The 19,786-nt window shown below is 45.9% G+C and overlaps 1 protein-coding gene across 1 annotated transcript in view; it reads left to right on the top strand.

Annotated features, from left to right (window-relative positions):
- MDGA1 (MAM domain containing glycosylphosphatidylinositol anchor 1) overlaps nucleotides 1-19,786 on the top strand; it is a 487,363-nt gene that overhangs the window by 353,000 nt on the left and 114,577 nt on the right. The window contains exon 11 of the mRNA XM_077485391.1: nucleotides 4,663-4,840. Coding sequence (XP_077341517.1) covers nucleotides 4,663-4,840 — 178 coding nt within the window. The remainder of the gene's footprint in view (nucleotides 1-4,662; nucleotides 4,841-19,786) is intronic.

The raw sequence follows: 19,786 nt of genomic DNA on the forward strand, positions 1-19,786 counted from the left end.
CAGGGGTCAGGAGTGTGTGATGTACATAATGCAGGGGTCAGGAGTGTGTAATGTACATAATGCAGGGGTCAGGAGTGTGTAATGTACATAATGCAGGGGTCAGGAGTGTGTAATGTACATAATGCAGGGGTCAGGAGTGGGTAGCTTACAAAGTACAGGGGTCAGGAGTGGGTAGTATACAAAGTACAGGGGTCAGGAGTGGGTAGCTTACAAAGTACAGGGGTCAGGAGTGGGTAGCATATAAAGTGCAGGGGTTAGGAGTGGGTAGCATACAGCGTGCAGGTGTCAGGAGTGGATAGCATACAAAGTACAGAGATCAGGAGTTGGTAGCATACAAACTACAGGGGTCAGGAGTGGGTAGCATACAAAGTGCAAGGGTCAGGAGTGGGTAGCATACACAGTGTAAGGGTCAGGAGTATGTGACATACAATGTAGAGGGGTCAGGAGTGGGTAGCTTACAAAGTACATGGGTCAGGAGTGGGCAGCATACAAAGTGCAGGGGTCAGGAGTGGGTAGCATGCAATGTACAGGGATCAGGAGTACTTAGCATACAAAGTGTAGGGGTCAGGAGTGGGTAGCATACAAAGTGTAGGGGTCAGATGGGAGCCAGGGCCTGAACCTTCCCCCCACCCCACAGGCAGCCAGCAGAAAAGAAGGAGATGGTGTGCACAGTGGGTTGTAAAGAGATGAGGGTGTGACACCATTGCGCAACAGTGGTAGAGGTTTAAAACATGTGCAGAGCACAGGGGTCAAATATGTGTAGATAACGTCCAAAATGCAGGGGCCAGGAGTATGTACTGTACAATATGCAGAGGTCAAGGGTGGATAAAGTACATACTTCAAGGTTCAGCAATGTTTAATGTACAGAGTGCAGGTTTCAGGAGTGTGTAACATACAGAGTTCAGGGGTCAAGGGTGGGAAATATGCAAGGTGCAGTGGTCAGGAGTGGGTAATGTACATAATGCAGAGGTCAGGAGTGGGTAATGTACATAATGCAGAGGTCAGGAGTGGGTAGCATGCAGAGTGCAGGGGTTAGAAGTGGGTAACATACATAGTGCAAGGGTCAGGATGTGCCAGGGCTTGATTCTGCTCCCCAGCCAACAGACAGCCAGCAGAGAAGGAGGTGGTGTGCACAGTGGACTGTGGATAGATTAGGGTGTGACAACATTGTGCTAACTGTGGTAGGAGTTTAAAACCTGTACAGAGCCCAGAGATCAAATATGTGTATATAACGTACAAAATGCAGGGATCAGGACTATGTACTCTATAGTGTGCAGAAGTCAGGGGTGGGTAAAGTACATAGTTCAGGGTTCAGCGATGTTTAATGTACAGAGTGCGGGGGTCAAGAGTGGGAAACATGCAGAGTGCAGGGGTCAGGAGTGTGTATTGTACATAATGCAGGGGTCGGGATTGGGTAAAATACAAAGTGTAGGTCAGGAGTGGGTAGCATACACAGTTTTGGGGTCAGGAGGGGGCCAAGGCCCGAGATTGACCCCCCCCCCCCCCCCCGGCCCACAGGCAGACCACAGAGAAGAAGGAGGTGGTGTGCACAGTGGGCTGTAAAGAGATGAGGGTGTGACACCATTGCACTAACAGTGGGAGGGGTTTAAAACTTGTACAAAGCACAGGGGTCAAATATGTGTACGGTACATAATATACAAACTGCAGGGATCATTATGTACTGTACAGTGTGCAGAAGTCATGGGTAAGTAAAGTACATAGTTCAGGGGTCAGCAAAGTATAATGTACAGAGCACAGGGATCAGGATAGTTTAATGTACATAATTCGGGGGTCAGGAGTGAGTAACATACAATGTTCAGGGTTCAGAATTGGGTAACATGCAGCATTCAAGAATCAGGAGTGTGTGATGTACATGATGCAGGGGTCCGGAGAGTTTAATGTACATAATTTAGGGGTCAGGAGTGGGTAACATGCAGGGAGCAAGAGTCAGGAGTGTGTAATGTGCATAATGCAGAAGTCAGGAGAGTTTAATGTACAGAATTCAGAGGTCAGGAGTGGGTAACATACAACGTTCAGGGGTTAGAAGTGGGTAACATGCAGAATGCAAGGGTCAGGAGTGTGTAATGTACATAATGCAGTGGTCAGGAATGTGTAATGTACAGTGTTCATAAGTCAGGGGTGTGTAAAGTACCTAGTTCCGTTGTCAGAAATATTTAATGTGCAGAGTGCAGGGGTCAGGTGTGTGTAACATACATAATGCAGGGAGCAGAAGTAGGTAACATACAGAGTGCAACAGTCGGGAGTGTGTAATGTACATAATGTAGAATGTATTAGTCGGGAGTGTGTAATGTACGTAATGTAGAATGTAGTAGTCGGGAGTGTGTAATGTACATAATGTAGAATGTAGTAGTCGGGAGTGTGTAATGTGCATGATGCAGTAGTTGGGAGTGTGTCATGTACAGTGTACAGAAGTCGGGGGTGTGTAAAGTACATAGTTTCAGGGTCAGCAATATTTAATGTGCAGAGTGCAGGGGCCAGGAGTGTGTAATGTACATAATGCAGAGGTCAGGAGAGTGTAATGTACATAATGCAGAGGTCAGGAGAGTGTAATGTACAGGGTGCCGGGGTCAGAAGTGGGTAATGTGCATAGTTCAGGGGTAAGGAGTGGGTAACATATTGAGTTCAGGGGTCAGATGTGGGTAATGTACTGAGTGCAGGGGTCAGGAGTAGGTAACCTTATAAGCGCAAGGGTCAGGATTATGTAATGTATAAATACACAATCATTTGAAAAACTCACTGGCTTGTGAACTGGAGGCTGAAGTTCAGATTTAAAATTCACTTTTTCAGCAAAGTATCCATTTCCATGCGAATGAACCTGCTAATCTCCAATAAAAACAATTTCTATAACGAGTCAGTCTGTAGCACAGAATGGAATTCTCTCTCCAGCTACAATGTTACTGTTCCCCTAATGACTCCGTTTGGTGTATAATGGGCAGTTATTTCTGTCACATAGCAAAAAATTTGAACAAAATATTTCTTCTAAACTTTGTGCGCCATAAACAGTGAGATCCTTTGAAGACAAAGAAGAGAACTTCTCCCCCCGGCAATATCAATACATGGAATGGTAATCATTTCCACTAAATTGTCAGCGCTCTATAAATACCTGTAATATAAAAAAACAATAATACAACTAAAACCCTCATATAAAGTATAGAACGTTATTTGTTCTGCCGCCACATAAGGAAAATTATCTGTCACAAACCAATTTCAAAGCAAGGATATGAAATAAAAACACGTAAAAGATAAGTACACTTTTAGTGCACTTATCCCTCTCAGGACCAGATCGTTCATTGGAAACTGCTCCAGATATGGCAGATGAAGTTTTATGCAAATCAAGACTTTTTTTTCCCCGGCAAAAAGTCAAGCTTGACTGCGGCCATTCCCGCTTCCCTGCTAGTCACTAAGAGCTTGTTCACACCATAAGGCACGCAAGTTCCCGCGCAACGCGGTTCGTCAGCCCATTAAATGCAATGGGCTTTTCTCCGATGTGCCGGAACACATAAAAAGTACTGCAAGCATGATTTTTAAAAAGACCAAACCACTTGGTACTCTGTGTTACCATGTGTTTTGGTGGCTGCCAATGCACCCTTGTTTCATAGATGCATGGGGGTGCCATTAAGAATAAAGGGCACCCCCCCCCCCCCCGTGCTCCTGCAGAAAGCTGTTGGTTGCTGTGCGGATCGGGGAAATTCCTGCACCACAAAGCAGCCCATCGCTTTAACCCTTTGTCTTTCAAGGTACATTTATAAATAGCATTGTGTACAAGGGGTTAAAACAAGCTCAAAACTTCTACTACAGTAAACATCTGTTTCCTGATCCCCTCTGGAACTAATGGACCCAAAAGTGTCTTGTGGTACGTCACTTCCGGATTCGGAGCTGGCGTTTCCCGGGTATACTGTAGCTGAGGATGCAGCTAATCAAGTATCATATGTGCTTGATTAGCCGCAATAGTGAACGGGGAGGGGGCAATTGGGGTCTAATAGACCCCTGATGTCCCCATAAAGAGGGCCTGTCTTCAGTTGTCCAATGCTTTCACATGGGGGGCTTGTTAAAAATGATAAAATTGTCCTGGACAGCAAGTGGTTAAACCATAATGCCCTGCATGACCTTTGAACTATGGCCAGCAGGCATAGAGGCACATAGAGGCGCCAATAAGTTTTACTGTACTTCTGTTTCCCTAAAAAGAGTTTGGTAGGTGGTAGAACCAAGGGACGGTGCTCAGGGGTGGGTTAGGGGGTGGAGACAAGGGGGTGACTAGGAAGTGGGTAGTCTCTAAAGAAAAAAGCCCCGCCCACAGGAGCCAATTAAATTCAATGGTATCCCTATAAAAACTACCAATTTCACTTTCCTCATTGACTTAATGGGGTTGATTTACTAAAACTGGAGAGTGCAAAATCTGGTGCAGCTCTGCATAGAAACCAATCAGCTTCCAGGTTTTTTTTTGCCAAAGGTTAATTGAACAAGATGAAGTTAGAAGCTGATTGGCTACCATGCACAGCCGCACCAGATTTTGCACTCTCCCCCCAATGTGTATCTATAACTAAACATTTTTTTAATTTTTTTTTACAAAATAATATACAGATTATATTGTGATGTCCTCTGCTGTAAATAAAACAAGGATCGCATTTCTTTCGATTTCAGTCAAACACGAAGGGTACAAGCACCGCAACCGTGGAGGTAAAGGATATGAGGAAGGGAGTCCTCCAGAGGTACCGGCTCACCGATCTCAAGATTCCCCAGAGTTACGAGATCAAGGTTACACCAATCACCGCCTTTGGACTTGGAGACCCCGCCACACGCATCGTCCGATACACAGAGCGTAGGTACCCTATTGCCACTTCATACAGCTGTTGTGTTGTTGTACATATTGCGTTTTTTTACCTTCCTTAAGCTGAATCTTCTCTTTTCGTATACAAGACGCTGTTGTCAACCTCCGTCGGCCATAGGTGCCACAAGATGGTGACAAGAAGTGAAAATTAAGTCTGTGTAAATGTTAAAGGGTCACATCACACAAAACCAATTAGCCATTAACAGAATCTTTTGAAGAACAATCCAATTACTTTACACTCAGGTTGTCAAAGATTTTATGGTACCATGATCATTGGTGGCCCATCTGGCCAAGTATCTAGGTTAGCCTTTAAATTGATTCCTGAATCCACGTGGATATCCTTTGGATGGTAGGTCTAGGCTATACTTTCGACCAAGACTTATGTTTAAATTGAGATTAAACCTGACCTCCGATCCCTGTCTTTCAACTGTCAAATGGCAGAGCCGCTACTGCCCAGGTGATGGGTGAATGAGAGGATATGGTCAGTAGCCTAAGATCCAGAGGGCTCTACAGAGGTGAATGGGAAGACATGGTCATTTGTCTAGGATCCAGAGGGCTCTACAGATGTGAATGGGAGGATGTGGTCATTAGCTTAAGATTCAATGGGCTTTACAGAGGTTAATGAGAAGAAGTGGTCATTAGTCTAGGATCCAAGGAGCTCTCTAGAGGTGAATGAGAGGACATGGTCATTAGCCTAGGATCCAAGATTAATGAGAAGATGTGGTCATTAGTCTAGGATCCAAGGAGCTCTCTAGAGGTGAATGAGAGGACATGGTCATTAGCCTAGGATCCAAGGGGCTCTAAAGAGGTGAATGAGAGGATGTGGTCATTAGTCTAGGATCCAAGGAGCTCTCTAGAGCTGAATGAGAGAACATGGTCATTAGCCTAGGATCCAAGGGGCTCTAAAGAGGTGAATGAGAGGATGTGGTCATTAGTCTAGGATCCAAGGGGCTCTCTAGAGGTGAATAAGGGGACATGGTCATTAGCCTAGGATCCAAGGGGCTCTAAAGAGGTGAATGAGAGGATGTGGTCATTAGTCTAGGATCCAGAGGGCTCTACAGATGTGAATGGGAGGATGTGGTCATTCGCCTAAGATCCAAAGGGCTTTACAGAGGTTAATGAGAAGATGTGGTCATTAGTCTAGGATCCAAGGGGCTCTAAAGAGGTGAATGAGAGAATGTGGTCATTAGTCTAGGATCCAAGGAGCTCTACAGAGGTGAATGAGAGGACATGATCATTAGCCTAAGATCCAAGGGGCTCTACTAAGGTGAATAAAAACGCATGGTCTTTAGTCTAGGATCCAGAGGTGAATGCATGTTTTGAGTTACAGAGGAGGTCTGGGGCTAGAATTATTGCTTTTGCTTTACCGATCGCGGCGATACCTCACATGTGTGCTTTGAACAACGTTTTCATATGCGGGCGCTACTCATGTACTCAAAATAGCCCTTTATGAGCTGTGGGCGGACGCAACATTTTGACGTCACTTCCGCCCTGCATTGTTATGGAGACAGGTGGGGGCCATCTTCTACTCCCTCGTCTGCATGCCCAGCAAGGGTGAAGATCCGATTGGCTCCACCGCTGCCAAAGACACCGATAAGCGGCGGAGGGCACCGGAGCATGGCGGGGGGGGGGGACTTTTAGCTTTAACCGGACAGCTCACTGAAGAAGAGGATACTGGGGTTATGGCAGCTAGCTGCTGCCAAAACAACGATCCTCCTCTTTAAACAGCTGAGTGGGTGGTCCGGAAGTGGTTAAGGGCACCACGTCATGGAACACCCATCAAGCTGTACATAGTGTCATGAATTATAGATGTTTTCATTTGGTCACTGAGAATGGGTAGATGACCCATGCTTTTAAGGGGTACGAAAGTAATCTTAATTCCAAAACAGATACTGTTGTGTCAGTAACTCGCTCCCAAAATCAGACACATGAAGTGGATCCTAGGTTTAAATCCTCTGGATGGGCTGTAGACTCATCCATCGAGCACGATAATGGGACCCAAATTATCTTCTGTATGGCTCACTAAGCAAGTAGCCTAGACCTGTTTGGCTTTAAAACTCTGGTTCACCCTCTGTTATATCAGGGTTTCTCAGCCAGGGTTCCTTCAGAGATTGCTAGGGTTTTTTTTGTTTTTTTGAGCGATGAGCAATTTCTGCCTCTCAGATAAGTTCCCACTGACGCCATTGATCCTTTTAGCTATCTATAAGGGGGTAAGTCTTCCCAATGACAACAAGTGTGAGGAGCATTCTTCCCACTGACCATCACACTAATGTATCATGGGGTTGTAAATATAGTCAATTTTAGGAGAGGTTCCCTAAGACCTAAACGTTATTTCAAGAGTTCCTCTGCATTGAAAAGGTTGAGAAAGGCTGCCCTAATACAATGAATGAGGCTCCTCACTTTTGGTAGAACTGGCAGACATGTAGTTTCATAGTTAGTAAGGTTGAATAAAGACACCAGTCCATCCAGTTCAATCTGAGTGTCTACAATTGTCCCCATCCCTGTACATTGCACACTCACATCTGTCCCTACCCTCAAGGAGCCCACAATCCAAGGTCCCCATTCATATACTAGGGCCAATTTTGGACAGAAGCCAATTAACCTACCAGCATGTCTTTGGTTTGTGGGAGGAAAGCGGAGTACCCGGCGGAAACCCACGCAGGCACAGGGAGAACATGCAAACTCCAGGCAGGTAGAGTTGTCATTGGGATTTGAATCAGCGACCCTTCTTACTGCTAGGCGAGAGTGCTAACCACTACACCACTGTGCCGCCAAATGTAATGTAATGTAATGTCTATTTCGGGGACAGCTATCTACATGAGTAAATTTCCCTTATGTACAGTATAGAGAGAGAACTAACACTTGTAGAATTTAAGATTTTTTTGGAACACGTTAATTACCTTCTAAATCCTAAATGAAAACTGTGCCAACATTAGTTAACCTAAACACTCATAACCATGCTACTCCTAATGCCATAACTTCACTTAACTCTTTTTATTACTTACAGATCTATTAAATCGACCATGACCCCAATCCTGAGTAGAGATGGGCAAACTTTTTAAAAATTTACCAGCCTCCAAAAAACAGAATTTTCCAAGCTGGATGTTAATGGGAATACAATCTTGTGCATTATAGAACAACAATTGATGCAAAATTGCTCCTGGCAATCACACATGACAGGATGATGGGGATAGCAAATGGATAAATTGGGATGCCCTGGGGAAATCACAAAAACTAGTAGCAGCTCCTAGCAACCTGGAAGAAAGAGGGGGGAAAAATTGAATACTTAGAAAGCAGAGTGGGCCCTGGTGGCACTGGCAGTTGAGCTAAGATTGCGTAGGCTTGGATAAAAGATATAAAATTAAGCTCCTTATGGAGTTCAGCTTTAAGACATTACCATAGCTGGGGCTGTCATTTGAAATCTTGGGGGCCTGTGCATCCTATATGACCATGACTGGGTACTCCTGCTGACCCAGTGGGACCCAGTGGGACCCAGTACAGTACCTGTCTTCTCTGTACACACAGGGTCATCATTCGAAACCCTTTAGACCTTATGCAGCCTACCTGACCATGCCTGGTTAACCCTATTGACCCAATGAGAAACAGGACAGTACCTGCCTCCTGCATATACCAAGACACCATTAGAAATCATGGGACCCTATGCAGCCTTCCTGATCATCCACAGGTAACCCTACTGACCCAAAGGGGGCCAGGACAAAGCATGCCTCCTCTGTACACACAGTACCACCATTAGAAATCATGGAACCCCATGCAGCCTACCTAACTGTGCTCAGGTAACCCTACTGACCCAATGGGGTCCAGAATAGTGCCTGCCTCCTCCATACACAGGGCCACCATTAGAATCATGGGAACCGATGTAGCCTGCCTGAACATGCCGGGTAACCTTACTGACCCAATGGGGCCTGGGACAAAGCTTGCCTCCTCTGTACACACAGGGCCACCATTAGAAATCATGGGACCCTGTGCCACCTACCTGACCATGCCCGGGTAACCCTACTGATCCAATGGAGCACTGGACAAAGCCTGCCTCCTCTGTGCACACAGGGCCACTATCAGAAATCACCTGACCATGCCTGGGTAACCCTACTGACCCAATGGGGCCAAGACAAACTCTGCCTCCTCTGTATACACAGGGCCACCATTAGAAATCATGGGACCCTATGCAGCCTACCTGACCATGCACAGGTAACCCTGCTGACCCATTGGGGCCAAGACAAACTCTGCCTCCTCTGTACGCACAGGGCCGACCTTTAGAAATCATGGGACACTATGCCGCCTACCTGGCCATGCCTGGGTTGCCCTACTGACCCAATGGGGCCAAGGACAAATCCTGCCTACTCTGTACACACAGGGCCACCATTAGAAATCATGGGACTCTATGCAGCCTACCTGCCCATGCCCAATTAACCTTACTGACCCAATGGGGCCTAGGACAAAGCCTGCCTCCTCTGTGCGCACAGTGCCACTATTAGAAATCATGGGCTCTGTGTAGCGTACATGACCTTCCCTGATAGGGGTTTAAGGCAATTCTACCAGGCCCAGGTCCCATAAGGTCAGCAGGAGGACCCAGGCCCAGTAAAGGAGGACTGTTTGTAACCATCCATCAGTAGGGATGGGCGAGTGGTTTAATAGAAATATTCCTTTAAATATCGTGCCTGGGGGGTGTCTAGAGTATGTCTGTAAAGTGGCACATTTTCCCCATGTTTAGAACAGTACCACAGCAAAATTACATTTCTAAAGGAAAAATTGTCATTTAAAACTGATCGCGGCTGTAATGAATTGTCGGGTCTCAGCAATATAGATAAAACGTATTGAAAAAAAGAGCATGGGATCCCCCCCAGTCCATTACCAGGCCCTTTGGGTCTGGCATGAATATTAAGGGGAACCCCAAACCAAAATTTAAAAATTGCTTGGGGGTCCGCCTAAAATCCATACCAGGCCCTTTGTGTCTGATATGGAAATTAAGGGGAACCCTGCCCCAAAATGTAAAAAAAACAGCATAGGGGGTCCCCTCAAAATCCATACCAGACCCTTATCTGAGCACGCAACCTGGCAGGCTGTAGGAAAAGAGGGGGGGGCGAGAGACCGCCCCTCCAACCTCACCAGGTCATGTGCTCTCAACATGGGGAGGGTGCTTTGGGGTAGCCCCCCAAAGCACCTTCTCCCCATGTTGATGGGTACAAGGACCTCATCCCCACAGCCCTTATCGGAATCTGGAAGCCCCCTTTAACAAGGGGACCCCCATATCCTGCCCCCTATGTGAAATGGTAACGGGGTTGTACCCCTACCATTTCACAAAAAAAGTGTCAAAATGTTAAAAATGACAAGACACAGCTTCGGGACAGGTCCTTTATTAAAAAAAAAAAAAAAATGTCCCATGATGTCCATTTATCTTCTTATATCGCTCCCCCGATGGACCGAAAAGAAAAAAAAATCCGCCACCGATCTGCCTCCATGGGAGGCTCCTGCTGTGTGACACTTCATCACTTTTGACAGTTCTTATATAACTGTGGACGGGGCCACCCTGTGTCCCGGGTGACCCCGCCCCCTCTGACGCCACGGGGACTTTTCCATGGCTTCCCCGTGGCATCAGAGGGGGCGGGGGCACGTGGCATCAGAGTGGTTGTCGCAGACCCCGACAACCACTGGGCAAGGGTTGTGGGGATGAAGCCCTTTTCCCCATCAACATGGGGACAAGGTGCTTTGGGGGGTTACCCCAAAGCACCCTCCCAATGTTGAGAGCATGTGGCTTGGTATCATTCAGGAGGGGGGGCGGGGGCGCTCTCCTGCGGCCTGCCAGGCTGCGTGCTCGGATAAGGGTCTGGTCTGGATTTTGAGATGGACCCCTGTGCCATTTTTTTTCCATTTTGGTGCAGGGTTCCCCTCAAAATCCATACCAGAGTTGAAGGCTCTGATATGGCTTTTGGGGGGGGGACCCCTACGTCATTTTTTTTTTACATTTTGGTGCAGGGTTTCCCTTAAAATCCATACCAGAGGTGAAGGCTCTGACATGGCTTTTGGGGGGGGGGACCCCTACGTCATTTTTTTTTAAAATTATAGTGCAGGGTTCCCCTCAATTTCCATATCAGACCCGAAGGGCCTGGTATGTATTTTAGGGGAACCCCACGCAATTTTTTTAAAAATTTTGGTTCAGGGTTCTCCTTAATATTCATACCAGACCCAAAGGGCCTGGTAATGGACTGGGGGGGGGGGGGGGAGATCCCATGCTCTCTTTTTAAATGAGTTTTATCTATATTGCCGAGACCCAACAATTCATTACAGCCGCGGTCAGTTTTAAATGACATTTTTTCCTTCAGAAATGTCATATTGTTGTGGTACTGTTCTAAACACGGGAAAAATGTGCCACTTTACAGGCGTACCATAGACACCCCCCAGGTACGAAATTTAAAGGAATATTTAATTTTTATTGTTTCACTTTAAGCATAAAAGAAATCACAGTTTAAAAAAAAAAATTGGATTGATACATCCCCTGGAGCAGAACGAGTCCCCTGGGGCAGAACGAGGTTCCCAAACACTTTTTATGACAATAACGTCCATATAAGCCTTTAAGATTAGCACTTTTGCTTATTCACGGTTGTGTCCCATAAACTTTAACGGTGTTCGTGTGTTCTGCTGAATTTTTTGCCTGTTCGGTATGTTCTGGTGTGACCCGAACCAGGGGGGGGGGGGGGGTGTTCGGCTCATTCCGACCCACCAGTAGCCCTGACCATACATAGCCCCAACCCTAAACCTATTAAATCTTCTAACTTTTACAAATACCAAGTAAAAAACCTAAACCAACTAACTATGATACAACTCAACTTGACACGGCAAAATGGCAGGACAAATTTGAGCCACAATATAACAAGGACAACATATTTATTGCTGAAATAAAATGAACCAAGTACCCTTAGATATAATAAAAATATGATATTTTTACTGCAAGCAGCATAGGAATAGATGCACTGCTTTGGCCTCACTCACATTGGCCTGACACTTGGGAGGTTATCTCCGGGGGTCTTAGTTCTGGTGTTATTTGGTAGACCTGGGCTTGTGGTTCTCTTCTCTCTAAGTAAACCTGTCAGATCCTATAACGCACCAGTGGCTGACGTGGAGAGACCGCATCTGATGTTTTCACCACATTCCTGCTCCTTCTCCGACCCGTTTCCCATCAAAGTCTCCTGTGAGGGGATTCGGCTGAGCGGATGGCCGCAGACCAGTGACGCGTAATGCCTGAGAGATGGAGAGAGAATGTGCGTGAGCGAGCCGGGCCCACAGCCCACGTTATAATACCTCTGAATCATCGCGCTGAATAATTTATATCTCTCAAAATTAACCCCTCCCAGCCCAGGACACAGATACAGTGCCTGGGAAAAAATATTCATACCCTTTGAAATTTCCCACATTTTGTCATGTTACAACCAAAAACGTAAATGTATTTTATTGGGATTTTATGCGATGGACCAACACAAAGTGGCACATAATTGTGGAGTGGAAGGAAAATGATAAATGGTTTTTATTTATTTTTTACAAATAAATATGTGAAAAATGTGGGGGTGCATTTGTATTCGGCCCCCTTTACTCTGATACCACTAACTAAAATCTAGTGGAACCAATTGCCTTCAGAAGTCACCTGTGACGGGAGTCACTTTGGGTGGGGGGGTTTGGGGAACTCAGCTTATCTTAGAGAGCTCTAGAAACTGTGTCCAGCTCCCCTGGCCCCTTTTATGTGTAAATCACCCGGTGTTCATTAGGGGCACAGGGTGACCGAGAACCCCACTATGATCTGTGCTATTCAGACTGACTGTACAGCCACACTGGAATGTTGTGTATATATATATATATATATATATATATATATTGTGTGTTGTCTCATGCTGTTGTGGACTCTTTGCTGGGATCGTTTGGTGTGTTGTTGTATTCCATTTTTTTATTGTGTGTGTTGGCCTCAGAAGAAATGTATATTATGGGATGTGTATCTCTGTGCAGGGGGCTCCTCCAACAGCTCTCCCTGTTGATAAGACTGTTTACTGATGAGAAGTTTGAATACCCCTGACCTGTGTGTCTACTGTTATTGGACAGTTTATCCCACTCTGAATCCAAGGGTGGGGGGGTGACTCTGAGTTATATATCTGTTGTAATATGTTCTTGAATAAAAGGAGTTTTGATGTTTTTCACCCTACACTGAGTTACGGCTGGTGACTGGGTGGGCTAAAGTGTCTTGGATAGTGCTGGTTCTGGACAGAGGAAGCATATACTGCGGACGTAGTCCTGTTGAGGACAAGGGTTTGTCACACACCTAATTAGTAGAGTCCACCTGTGTGTAATTTAATTTCAGTATAAATACAGCTGTTCTGTAAAGCCCTCTGAGGTTTGTTAGAAGTGAACAAACAGCATCATGAAGGCCAAGGAACACACCAGACAGGTCAGGGAAAAAGTTGTGGAGAAGTTTAAAGCAGGGTTAGGTTATAAAAAAAGTATCCCAAACTTTGAACATCTCACGGAGCTCTGTTCAATCCTTCATCAGAAAATGGAAAGAGTATGGCACAACTGCAAACCTACCAAGACATGGCCGTCCACCTAAACTGACCGGCCGGGCAAGGAGAACATTCATCAGAGAAGCAGCCAAGAGGCCCATAGTAACTCTGGAGGAGCTGCAGAGATCCACAGCTCGGGGGAGAATCTGTCCACAGGTCAACTATTAGTTGTGCTCTCCACAAATCTGCCCTTTATGGAAGAGTGGCAAGAAGAAAGACATTGGTGAAAGAAACCCATAAGAAGTTTGGGAGAAGCCATGTGGGGGACACAGTAAATATGTGGAAGAAGGTGCTCTGGTCATATGAGACTAAAATTTAACTTTTTTGGCCTAAAAGCAAAACGTTATGTGTGGAGGAAACTAACACTGCACATCACCCTGAACACACCATCCCCACCGTGAAACATGGTGGTGGCAGCGTCATTGTGGGGATGTTTTTCTTCAGCAGGGACAGGGAAGCTGGTCAGAGTTGATGGGAAGATGGATGGAGCCAAATACAGGACAATCTTAAGATTGAGAACCTGTTCACCTGCAAAAGACTTGAGACCGGGGCGGAGGATCACCTTCCAGCGGGACAACGACCCGAAACATACAGCCAGAGCTACAATGGTTTAGATCAAAGCATATTCATGTGTTAGAACGGCCCAGTCACAGTCCAGACCTAAATCACATTGAGAATCTGTGGCAAGACTTGAAAATTGCTCTTCACAGACGCTCTCCATCCAATCTGACAGAGCTTGAGATATTTTGCAAAGAAGAAGAATGGGCAGAAATGTCCTCTCTAGATGTGCAAAGCTGGTAGAGACACCCCCAAAAAGACTTGCAGCTGTAATTGTAGAGAAAGGAGGTTCTATAAAGTATTTACTCCGGGGGGCGCCATACAAATGCCCCCTACACTTTTCACATATTTATTTATTTAAAAAAAAATGAAAACCATTTATCATTTTTCTTTCACTTCACAATTATGTGACAATTTGTGTTGGTCTATCACAAAAAATTCCAATAAAATACATTTACATTTTTGGTTGTAACATGACAAAATGTGGAAAATTTCAAGGGGTGTGAATACTTTTTCAAGGCACTGTATATGTCAGGGTCTTGTCTACAGCATTAGATAACCCAGGTAGTGATTCCACAGAAAAAAAAACAAATATATATGTGTATGTATATATAGACACCAACTTAATGCCATTTGGATCACCATTTTATAAAAGATGTAGTCAGAGCCCTGGAGGAGCTTACACTTTAACGTCCCCATCACAGTCACACACTATTACTATTATAATACATTTATATAGCTCTGACATATACTGCAGTGCTGTACAGAGATCACTGAGTCATCACATTAGTCTCTGCACCAGAGGAACATATACCCTAATGTCTCTAACGTCCCCCACCGTCCTATACAGTGGAACCTTGGATTACAAGCATAATCCGTTCCAGGAAAATGCTTGTAATCCAAAGCACTCGCAAATCAAAGCGAGTTTCCCCATAGAAGTCGATGGAAACGAGAATAATTTGTTTAACATTGACTTCTATTGTGTGCAATACCACATGTGGCCAGAGGTGGGGGGGGTGCCGGAGAGACTCAGAAATATTTAGAGACCGCTCGGATGCACTCGGAAAGGCTGAGAAACACTTGGGAATAGAGTATTTCCAAGTGTTTCAGAGTATTTCCAAATGTGTTTCTGAGTATTTCTGAACGGCTCCGAGGGTCACCGGCGCCCCCGCACCTTTGGCAAAATGTGGTACTGCACACAGTAGAGACTTGAATCCTGCTAGTTTTGCGAGACAACATTCGCAAACCGAGTCAAGATTTAAAAAAGAATTGCTCGTATTGTGAAACGCTTGTTAACCGCGTTACTCGCAATCCAAGGTTCCACTGTACATGTATTATTATACATTTATATAGTTCAGTGGCGAAAATAATGATTTGATCGCCTGCAGATTTTGTAAATTTGCCCACTTACAAAGAAATGAAGGGTCTACAATTTTTATCATAGGTCAGGGGTAGGGAACCCCCGGAACTGGTGCCGCCAGCAGCACACAAAGCCACTTTTGCCGGCACTCGACTCCCTCCCCATCAGCAGAGCAGCGCAGGGAAGTGTCAGCGAGACACTAATGCATTCCAATTTCAGAATTCCCCACACCGATCCTGCACCGAGGGGGAGGGGCACTGCGCCCCCCACACATTGCAAAAGATGGGAAACATTGATTGGTTCTCTAACTTTGCTGTAGCTGCGATCGTCAGCTTTTGTGATGGGGAAGAGATTGGGTGCAGCTCTGGTAGGGGGGGGCGGTCACTGTTTCCAGGAGGAGGAGGACTGTCATTGGCCACTGCTAAAGCCAATCACAGTCCCGCCCACCATCTGGAGGAAGATGACTCGGTTGGTTGCCACTACCAATCTCAGAAAGAAGAGATTTCACTGTGATTGAGAAAATCCCAATCAGGTGACAGTTTGTGGAATTGTTGTTGAGCTTCTGGGAACTTTGTTGAAATTATTTCTGAACCTTTGCGTCACTTCCTACTGAACCCCTCGGCACTCTGTGTCCCTTTAGGCCACAGCCAGTATTCAGCTCAATGAAAATCACACCCAACCACTTTTTCTCAGCTGCGGGGGCCCAACTTATGATCCTGCACACAGGCCCACTGCTTTCAGAAAATGCCCCTGACCTGAGCTCATCATTGCAGTAGAAAAGATGTAGCTGGATAGCCGCACTCCGAATTATTCAACTTTATTTCAAAAATGTAATTAAAATCATAGCATCTAGGCTGGCAAACAGACTAACTGCACAGCCGCTGACATGTTTCACACCGAACACGGTGCTTAGTCATAGCTCATCATTGCACATCCATTCCAGATGCTTGTGTGTGACATCCCATACATCCCATACATCTCATAGATCCCATACATCACATACATCATATACATCCCATACATCACATACATCCCATACATCCTATACATCCCATACATCTCATAGATCCCATACATCACATACATCCTATACATCACATACATCCTATACATCACATACATCCCATACATAATATACATTCCATACATCACATACATCCCATATATCTTATACATCCCATAGATCCCATATATCACATAGATACCATACATCACATACATCCCATACATTCCATACATCCCATACATCCCATACATCCCATACATTCCATACTTCACATACATCACATACATCCAATACATCACATAAATCCCATACATCCCATACATCACATACATCCTATACATCCCATACATCACATACATCCCATACATCCCATACATCCAATACATCACATACATCCAATACATCCCATACATCACATACATCCCATACATCACATACATCACATACATACATCACATACATTACATACAAGCACGTAGGCTAGATGCGAGAGGTGGATCAGCAGGATGAGTGTGTCAGGACAGGTATATGTGTCTCATCTCTGCTTCCTGTCACCACTTTGCATATCACACATATCATAGATGAGAAGAGGGTACAGTGTTGGGGCAGAAAAGCAGGAGGGTAGAGCAGTGGGGCAGATGTGAAAGGAGGTGTATTGGTGGGGCAGAGGAGCAGGGGGTTACAATGGTGGGGCTGGAGAGCAGGGGTACAGAGGTGGGGCAGAAGAGCAAGGGGGTACAGAGGTAAGACAGATGTGCAGGAGGTACATTGTTGGGGCAGATGAGAAAGCGGGTTACAGTGGTGGGGCAGATGACCAGATGTGTTCAGTGTTAGGACAGATGAGAAGATGGTTCAGTGGTGATACAGAAGAGCATGGGGGTACGGCGGAGGAGCAGATGTGCAGGGAGGTACAGTGGTGGGTAGGGGTGCAACGGATCATCACTGATCCGTGATCCAAACGGTCACCTCGCTCGGATCGGCACACACCGCGATCCGCGGATCGCTCCGTGGTCTCGGCCTTAGGAAAGGCCGCGGCTTCGGCCTAGCTCTGAATTGGCGGCCATCTTTCTACACCCAGGCCGTGTACAATATGATCGCTACGTCAAATGACAGAGCGATCACTTGTAAACAAACCAGTGGGATCATGACGCCGGTTCCTCTCTCCCCTCTGTGTACAGATCTGTACAGTGGAGGGGAGAGATCGGATGGCAGCAGCGCTGTGGGCTGCATCTGTAGTGCCCACAGCGCTGCTCTGTGACAATGGCAGTCGCAGCCATCCCTCAATACCCTGCCAATACTCTGCAATTCCCTGGCAATACTCGCCAATACCCTGCCAATGCCCTGCCAATACTCGCCAATACCCTGCCAATACTCTGCCATAACCAGCCAATACTCTGCCATACCCAGCCAATACTTTGCCATACCCAGCCATACTCTGCCATACACAGCCATATTCTGCCATACCCAGCCATACTCTGCCATACCCAGCCATACTCTGTAATACTCTGCGATACCCAGCCATACTCTGTAATACTCTGCGATACCCAGCCATACTCTGCGATACCCAGCCATGCTCAGCCGTACCCAGCAATACTCAGCCAATATTACAGTGGGGGAGATTGTGGATATTACAGTGGGGACTATATGGTGGTGGAATTTTCACAGGTTTTTGCAAATTCAATTATTATTTGCTAATCCGAAAAATGATCCGATCCGTGACTCTGATCCGAGGAACGATCCGATCCGTGAGTTTTTTGATCCGTTGCACCCCTAGTGGTAAGGCAGATGAGAAAAGGGGAACATTGGTGGGGCAGATGAGCAGGGGGTTACAGTGGTGGGACAGAAGAGCAGGGTGGTACATTGGTGGGGCAAATGAGAAAGGGGGTACATTGGCGCGCAGATGAGCATGGGGGTATATTGGTGGGGCAGATGTACAGGGGGTAGAATGGTGAAACAGATTTGTGGGGGGACAGTAATCTGAGGTGTGGAGTTTCAGGATGTTAATTTCTCACTACTAACTACGACATTCGTCTTTGGGGAATGGCCTTTATTCCAAATTCGTCTGTCCCCTACAATAACCCCTGTGGGGGTCACGGTGGGGACAATGAAGTTCTGGGGCTGGATGCAGGCCGAGCGTCACGATGGAAAGAGCTAAATCTAAACGGCAGACTGCAAAGCCTCAGCAATATGAAGGACATAAAAGGATTTTATTGTCCTGTGATAAGAAACAAACAGGCCTTGGCCGGCCCCGGTGCTGAGAGAGGAGATTTCTGTCTCTCCTTGGAAGGGTAACGCAAGGCCATAAATCCGCATTAACATAGAGCGTGCTGCAAACAACGGCGGGGCTGGGCTCCCACTGTATCGCGTAGGGAGGGGTACGGATTATTTACAGGTGTATTGGGGGAAGGGGGCGTCAGGCTGCACGGATCCCACCATAGCAACCAGCATCTGACATGTGCAACACATTTATAATACAGTATATTGTAAAACACTCCACTGGGTGAAGGCCATTTCTCATTAACTTCAATTGTATTTACAATCCCAGTATATGGAACGCCGGATAATGGCTCCGGGGGGTTACCGACATAACCTTGTGGTGACCCTGTAGACATGGAGTTTGTATCACTTGCATGGTTCTCCTTCAATTAAATATGGCAGATTAATCCGCTTTAGCTTAAAACTGTTCTTGGTGCATGTGACATTAGAGTGTGAGCTCCTCTGGTGCAGAGACTGGATGAGACCGGCTCAGGGTATACGGTGCCGAAAATTATTATTTGATCCCCTGCAGATTTTGCCCACTTACAAAAAAAATTAAGGGTCTATTATTTTACCATAGGTGTATTCTGCATGATAGAAACAGAATATCAACCAAAAATCCAGAAAAAACACACGATACAAAATGTTATAAATGGAGTTGCAGTTCAATGAGTACATTAAGTATTTGATCCCCTAACAACCAACAATCAGGGCTCAAGTCCTGCGGGAACGCATGGGAACGGGGTTCCTGTACTTTTTCCACAACAGGAACTCGGTTCCTGTTAGCAGCCACGTCCTGCAAGACTTTGAAGTATGTGAGCTGTGTGGCAGGTGCTACACCAGCAGCCGCCGACACAGCTCGCAGTAGTCCCCACCGTGACCCCCACAGGGGTTATTGTAGGGGACAGACAAATTTGGAATAAAGGCCATTCCCCAAAGGCGATCCCCCCCCCCCCCCAACCGCTACAAATCTCTGATGGCAACAATTATAAACTATTTAATTGCTATCGTCGCTGGCGATTTGCCGCTAACATGTGATTTGTTGCTCCTACAGGTAAAAAAAGTTTTCACTAACATGCCAAAATCCGATTTTTGTTCTAGAAATGACTTTAAACCTCAAAACATTTCTACATTTTCTGAAAGCAAAGGCCTTGGAGAATAAAGGGTGACAGACAGTTGCAATTTTTTTTATGTTGCAC

The sequence above is a fragment of the Lithobates pipiens genome, unplaced genomic scaffold, assembly GCF_037356315.1.
Source record: "Lithobates pipiens isolate NorthernLeopardFrog02 unplaced genomic scaffold, aLitPip1_a1.2 Scaffold_18, whole genome shotgun sequence".
In the NCBI taxonomy this organism is placed as follows: Eukaryota; Metazoa; Chordata; class Amphibia; order Anura; family Ranidae; genus Lithobates; species Lithobates pipiens.